Genomic DNA, 7,545 nt, shown 5'->3' on the forward strand with positions numbered 1-7,545 from the left:
TTGCACTTGTCAACATTGAACTTCATCTGCCACTTGCACGCCCATTCTCCCAGTCTCGCAAGGTCCTCCTGTAATCGTTCACATTCCTCCTGCGACTTGACGACCCTGAATAATTTTGTGTCATCGGCGAATTTAATTACCTCACTAGTTATTCCCATCTCTAGGTCATTTATAAATACATTAAAAAGCAACGGACCCAGCACAGACCCCTGCGGGACCCCACTAACTACCCTCCTCCACTGAGAATACTGGCCACGCAATCCTACTCTCTGCTTCCTATCTTTCAACCAGTTCTTAATCCATAATAATACCCTACCTCCGATTCCATGACTCTGCAATTTCTTCAGGAGTCTTTCGTGCGGCACTTTGTCAAACGCCTTCTGAAAATCCAGATATACAATATCAACCGGCTCCCCATTGTCCACATGTTTGCTTACCCCCTCAAAAAAATGCATTAGATTGGTGAGGCAAGACTTCCCTTCACTAAATCCGTGCTGACTTTGTCTCATCAGTCCATGTTTTTGTATATGCTCTGCAATTTTATTCTTAATAATAGCCTCCACCATCTTGCCCGGCACCGACGTCAGACTCACCGGTCTATAATTTCCCGGATCTCCTCTGGAACCCTTCTTAAAAATCGGAGTAACATTGGCTACCCTCCAGTCTTCCGGTACTACACTCGATTTTAGGGACAGATTGCATATTTCTAACAGTAGCTCCGCAAGTTCATTTTTTAGTTCTATTAATACTCTGGGATGAATACCATCAGGTCCCGGTGATTTACTACTCTTCAGCTTGCTGAACTGACCCATTACATCCTCCAAGGTTACAGAGAATTTGTTTAGTTTCTCCGACTCCCCCGCTTCAAATATTCTTTCCGGCACCGGTGTCCCCCCCAAATCCTCCTCGGTGAAGACCGAAGCAAAGAATTCATTTAATTTCTCCGCTACGGCTTTGTCCTCCTTGATCGCCCCTTTAACACCATTTTCGTCCAGCGGCCCAACCGACTCTTTGGCCGGTTTCCTGCTTTTAATGTATCTAAAAAATTTTTACTATGTATTTTTGCTTCCAACGCTAATTTCTTCTCAAAGTCCTTTTTTGCCCTCCTTATCTCCGCTTTGCATTTGGCTTGGCATTCCTTATGATCTATCCTGTTACTTTCAGTTGGTTCTCTTCTCCACTTTCTGAAGGATTGTTTTTTGGCTCTAATGATTTCCTTTATCTTACTGTTTAGCCACGCCGGCTGACGTTTAGTCTTTTTTCCCTTTTTTCTAATACGTGGAATATATTTGTCCTGAACCTCCAGGATGGTGTTTTTAAACAGCATCCACGCCTGATGCAAGTTTTTTACTCTGCGAGCTGCTCCTTTCAGTCTTTTTTTCACCATTTTTCTCATTTTGTCGTAATCACCTTTTCTATAGTTAAACGCTAGCGTACTTGATTTCCTAGTTTCACTTCCTTCAATGCCAATATCAAAACCGATCATATTATGATCACTGTTATCAAGCGGCCCTCGTATCGTTACCTCCTGCACTAGATCATGAGCACCACTAAGGACTAAGTCTAGTATTTTTCCTTCTCTTGTCGGCTCCTGAACTAGCTGTTCCATGAAGCTGTCCTTGATTTCATCAAGAAATCTTATGTCCCTTGCGTGTACAGATGTTACATTAACCCAGTCTATATGCGGGTAATTGAAATCCCCCATTATTATTGTGTTGCCCAGTTTGTTTGCGTCCCTGATTTCCTTTAACATTTCCGCATCCGTCTGTTCGTCCTGGCCAGGCGGACGGTAGTACACTCCTATCACTATCCTTTTCCCCTTTGCACATGGAATTTCAATCCACAGTGATTCCAAGGAGTGTTTTGTTTCCTGCAGAATTTTCAATCTATTTGATTCAAGGCTCTCGTTAATATACAATGCTATAATTTATCATTGGTCTAGCTTTTGCAGTTACCCAAATGTGATGTCCTATCTGTAACACAATTCAAAATGGCTATCTTTACACAGGGCAAAATTGCAATGTTACTTCACCAATCAAATGTTGATCAAAAGCTTGACATATGAACAGCTAAGCAGAACTGAACTCAAAGCTAAAGACAAGAGCCAGATACTGTATTATGTTTGGGGTAGAGAGCTGCATGGGAACGGGGTTTGCAGGGATCCCTTCCAGGGTCACAGGAATCCTGTGGGGATCCCCTCCAGGGTAACAGGAAACCTGTAGGGATCCCCTCGATCCCGTGGGGGTAGATGCAGATCCTGAGGGGATTCAGCGGTAGTGTAGCAGGGCTCGACAAACCCCAGGCGCCATGGTACCTAGGAGCACCCTGAAGGTCTGTCCACGGTCCTTCTCTCCTCTCCTCTCCCATCCCCTCCCCCCACCCAGGTCCAGCCAGCACCTCTCTCTCTCTCTCTCCCACCACCCTTGAGTCCAGCATCTCTTCCTCACCACCCCCTCCTCTGGGGTCCTAGACTGTAACCTGTTTCGTTGGCCAGTGGCAGCGATTAAAACATTCTGCTTTAGTTGGTGTTGGGGCCTTTCCTCTGCCAGGCCCCACCCTTGTGAGGTAACTTCCTGCTTCCGCAAAGGTGGGACCCGGCAGAGGAAAGGTCCTGACACCAGTCAGAGCAGCGTGTTTTAATCTAAACTAAACCCTGGAGGAGGGGGGTGGTGAAGGAGAGATGCTGGTCTTGAGGGGGGGTGGGAATGAGGGAGAGGGAGATAGGCTGGACCCTGGGGGCTGGGGCTGGAGAGAGATGGGCTGGGGCTGGGTGTTGTTGATCACAGGGTCCCCCCCACAGGGACAGAGAGAGGCAATGCTGAATATAAGGGGACGATAGGAACACTAAAAGGGCAGATACTGAACATGGGAGGTAGATAAGGAACAGGGACACAGAAGAGATGTGCTGGACAGGACAGATAGGGACACAGGGAAGATGGATAACAGACATGGTGAAAGAAGAAATGCCAAATAGACAGGAGACCTTGGAAAGACAGAGAAAAAAAGGAGAAAAGCAGAAGACATGGACAAAACTGAATGGAAGAATAAAATGCTCAAATTACAAAGATAGAAAAATATTTTATCAATTGGACCATGTCAGCTTTGGGAAATGTGCATAGGTTGGGTTATTTTAGTACGAGGATGGAGGAGTTTACTTGCTGGGATGGGTTAGGTTCTGGCAGGGACGGGTGAAATTTCCCCATGCAACTCTCTAGTTTGAGGTTGGGGGGGAAGAGTAGCACAGCAAGTTTCCTCCATGGGATCTGGTATCAAGAGCCTTCATTCACAGCTGCCCAGTAATTTCCCCTATTTGATATCCTTGTGACTCTGGGCAAGTCACTTAACCCTCCATTGCCCCTGGTACAAAATAAGTACCCTAATATATGTAAACCGCTTTGAATGTGGTTGCAAACACCTCAGAAAGGCGGTATATCAAGTCCCATTTCCCTTCCTTTTTAGTCCTATCATTTATTTATTTATTTCTTACATTTGTATCCCACATTTTCCCACCTATTTGCAGGCTCAATGTGACTAACATAGTACCGTAGCAGCGATCGCCGGTTCCGGTCTGAACAAATACAGAGTGTGCACAAGTACAAGGTGTGGTTGTGGTAGTATAGGGTTCATATATGATAGATACATTGGTGAAACATTAGGTAAGAAGAGGGAGAGTTGGGGTGAGTCCATTACATTCTTGGTGTTGTTGTGTAGCAGGTTGTCTGGTTCTTATGTTGGGTCGGTGGGGTATGCCCTTTGGAACAGGTGCGTTTTTAGTTTTTTTCCAAAACTTTAGGTGGTTGAACGTTGTTTTTGCTGTTTTTGGCAGTGCGTTCCATAGTTGTGCGCTTAAATAGGAGAAGCTGGATGCATATGTTGACTTGTATTTGAGTCCCTTGTTATTTGGGTAATGAAGATTAAGGTATGTTCGAGCTGATCTTGTGTTTCTGGTTGGCAGGTCTATGAGGTCTTTCATGTATCCTGGGGCTTTGCCGTAGATGATTTTATGGACCAGGGAACAGATTTTGAAAGTAATACGTTCTTTGATTGGGAGCCAGTGCAGTTTTTCTTGGAGGGGTTTGGCGCTTTCAAAACGTGATTTCCCAAATATAAGCCTGGCTGCTGTGTTTTGTGCAGTCTGGAGTTTCTTTATAATTTGTTCTTTACAGCCCATGTAGATTCCGTTGCAGTAGTCTGCGTGGCTTAGTACCATTGATTGTATCAAATTGCGAAATATATCCCTCGGGAAGAATGGTTTCACACATTTAAGTTTCCACATTGAGTGGGACATTTTCTTTATGGTGGATTTCGCTTGATTCTCTAGTGAGAGATTCCGGTCAATTGTTACGCCGAGGATTTTCAGGCTGTCTGCGATAGGAAGGGTGTAACCTGGGGTGTTTATGTTTGTGGGTTTAAATGTGTTATATTGTGATGAGATTATGAGACAATCAAGCATATTTTCAAAGCACTTAGCCTTCCAAAGTTCCATAGAAACCTATGGAACTTTGGAAGGCTAAGTGCTTTGAAAATATGCCTTAATGTGTTTTTTCTGTGTTGAGTTTTAGTTGGAATGCGTTGGCCCATGAGTCCATGATATTCAAACTGAGCTTGATTTCATTGGTGATTTCTGCCAGGTCGTGTTTGTAGGGGATATATATTGTGACGTCATCAGCATATATGAATGGGTTAAGGCCTTGACTGGCTAAGGACTTGGCTAGTGGTGTCATCATGAGGTTGAAAAGGATCGGTGATAATAGTGATCCTTGTGGTACTCCACAATCTGGTTGCCATGATGATGATATGTTTGTGCTAGCTTTCATTTGATAGGTTCTAGTAGTTAGGAAGCCCTTGATCCATTTGAGTATGTTTCTGCTGATTCCGAAGTAGTCTATGATCATTGCACTGACAGGCAATGATCATAGGTCCTAAAATTCGATTGCTAGATGTTTTCATTCTGCAGTGACTAACTGCTACGTCCACAGCATCTGACAGTTGAAGATTTTCAGAAGATAATGATTTTATTTATTTATTTATAGCATTTATACCCCGCTCAATAGCAGGTTCAGTGCGGCTTACAATGTATGGGTACAAGGTATCACAGGGCTAACAACATATGAGTACAAAGTATCATAGGGGTAATACAATGTATGGGTAAAAGGTATCACAAAGATAAAACAATTGTATAGAGAAGGACAGGAGGAGATGTGGGGGGAAGGATTAAGACATGTTTAATGTTAATGGTGTGGATTGGGGTCGTAAATTAAGTTGGGTCGTTTGGATAGGCTTGTTTGAAGAGGTATGTTTTCAGCAGCTTACGGAAGCGTAGATGTTCGTTTGTTGTTCGGATGAATCTTGGTATGGCGTTCCAAAGTTGGCTGCCTATGATGGAGAAGTTGGATGCATAGTAGGTTTTGTATTTGAGACCTTTGCAGTTAGGCAGGTGAAGGTTGAGATATGTTCGAGAAGATTTAGACCCGTTCCTGGCTGGAAGGTCAATTAGATTGGTCATGTAACTTGGAGATTCTCCGTGGAGGATCTTGTGGATCAGTGTGTGGACTTTGAAGTTTATTCGTTCTTTGATGGGGAGCCAGTGGAGTTTTTCCCGGAGAGGTGTGGCACTTTCAAACCGTGATTTACCAAAAATGAGTCTGGCTGCCGTGTTTTGGGCGGTCTGGAGTTTTTTTTAGGATTTGGGCTTTGCAACCAATGAAGATACTGTTGCAGTAGTCGGCATGGGTGAGTACTGTGGATTTTACCAGATTACGGAATGTTTTTGGGGGGAGGAATGGTTTTACTCTTTTCAGTACCCACATCATGTTGAACATCTTCTTCGTCATGGCTTTTGCGTGAGTTTTCTAGAGTTAGGTGGTTGTCTAACATTATTCCTAGGATTTTCAAGTTGTCAGATATTGGAATTGTGACGTCGGGGGGTGATTAGGGAGAGACCAATTGAAAAATGTCACCTGAGATATAAAGAATGCTGTTATTGGCTTTTGTTAAAAGCAAATGGATGAGGCTCAGATGTGGAGAACAGAGGCCATAAGAAATCATAAACAAAGGACGTCTGCATTCAAGCTTATCACTTTTTGTGGACAAAAATCTAATTGTTTTTTTTTGCAACTGAGTACTGCCCATTGAAGGGTGTGCCATATAACCTTTGCCTTTAAGTGTGATTGTACAGTGCTGTTTCACTGATCTGACCAATCTCTGTTTTCTGGTTTTATTTTCAGGATGGCATGAACTGGGTCTGCAAAAATGTCAATGCAAAGAAGAAATAGAATCCGCAAGCTAATGAGGGATATCAGAGCTGGAGGACAGTTCTGTCCTAAGAACACTAATTTGCTGCTTTCTGACCAAATTTCTTTCCATCCTCGTACAAGCTACAGCTGTTTCAAAAGGAGGAGAAGGTTAAATGCGTACTGTGCATCTCTTTGACACCCAAGAATGGATCACCACTGATACAATAAAGGCATTTCCACAATGTTGGCCTGCAGTAACTGAAACAGAGTACTATTCTCAGCCACCCAACATTTGATTGCAAAGTAGAACACTATACTGTATATGATTAAATGCAGCTTGCAGAGTCCAGGCTGGCTGCACAGAATTCATTTCAGTCAAATCCCCTGTTCTTAAACCGCCAGCCCTATATAGTCCAATCTCAGGTTTTCAGCAGGCCTTCATTTTGATTAATGAGCTATGCTGACATCAGCTGGCACAGTTAATTAAGTCAAATAACACTGATAGGACTCTAGCAAATTATCAGATTGAAACTGTTCCCAGGTCTACATCTTTATAGGTATGTGGTTTAGTTCTGTTAGTGACATGTTGGAACAGCAACTGTTCACATCCAGTCTAAATCCGTAAAACAGTTGACATGGATTGAAGCCCATCAGGCATTGGAACAGAAGGAAAAAATAAAACCTGTAGTCTTTAAATGATCTCACCAAAAAAGAATATGCCCTTGAATAAACAATTCAAGTAGTTAAAGCGTTTCTCATCTTGCTTTTTCCTTGTGACTGTGCTTCAGATGAATTTAGTGGGACAGTTGGCAAATGTCACGGATCAGACTGTCTGCACTCCCTACGGCTATGTATATTTTGGGGAGACATTTTAGAAGCCTTCATGGCTTTTCTCAGGCATTAGCACCGTATTCCATGATAGATTACATTACTGTAAGAAATGGCTCAACATATGATCTTGTCTTGGCATCGTTCAGGATTTATTTAGTAACGTGTATCCTGTGACTTTTGGAGTAAAAAGAAATGCAACAATATCATTTTAAGATGTTTACATAGCGTGGGTTATGATCTGGAGAGGGCACTTTGCTATGAGAAAAGCAGTCTTGAATTTGACTAACAGAGATTATATGTAGTCCATTCACAGTTGATAAGATATTTATGAGTATGGGTTTGTCATAGTATATAAATGAAAGAAATGCCTTTCTTTGGGAGCTGTGAACCCTGAATACATGATATGCAAGTGAACATGGTACTTAGTTGAAAGGATGTCAAATTGTGGATGCCCTAGAGAAGAAATCTTTAACAGTTT

General features: G+C 42.8%; 1 protein-coding gene across 2 annotated transcripts in view; it reads left to right on the forward strand.

The window, feature by feature from the left end:
- ARL3 (ADP ribosylation factor like GTPase 3) overlaps positions 1–6,989 on the forward strand; it is a 132,073-nt gene extending 125,084 nt beyond the window's left edge. For both annotated transcript variants that reach the window (XM_030202828.1, XM_030202827.1), the window contains exon 6: positions 6,228–6,989. In XM_030202828.1, the coding sequence (XP_030058688.1) occupies positions 6,228–6,275 (48 nt within the window). In that variant the 3' untranslated portion in view covers positions 6,276–6,989. The remainder of the gene's footprint in view (positions 1–6,227) is intronic.
- The last annotated feature ends 556 nt before the right edge of the window (positions 6,990–7,545 follow it).

Source organism: Microcaecilia unicolor, chromosome 5, assembly GCF_901765095.1.
Source record: "Microcaecilia unicolor chromosome 5, aMicUni1.1, whole genome shotgun sequence".
NCBI classification, from domain to species: domain Eukaryota; kingdom Metazoa; phylum Chordata; class Amphibia; order Gymnophiona; family Siphonopidae; genus Microcaecilia; species Microcaecilia unicolor.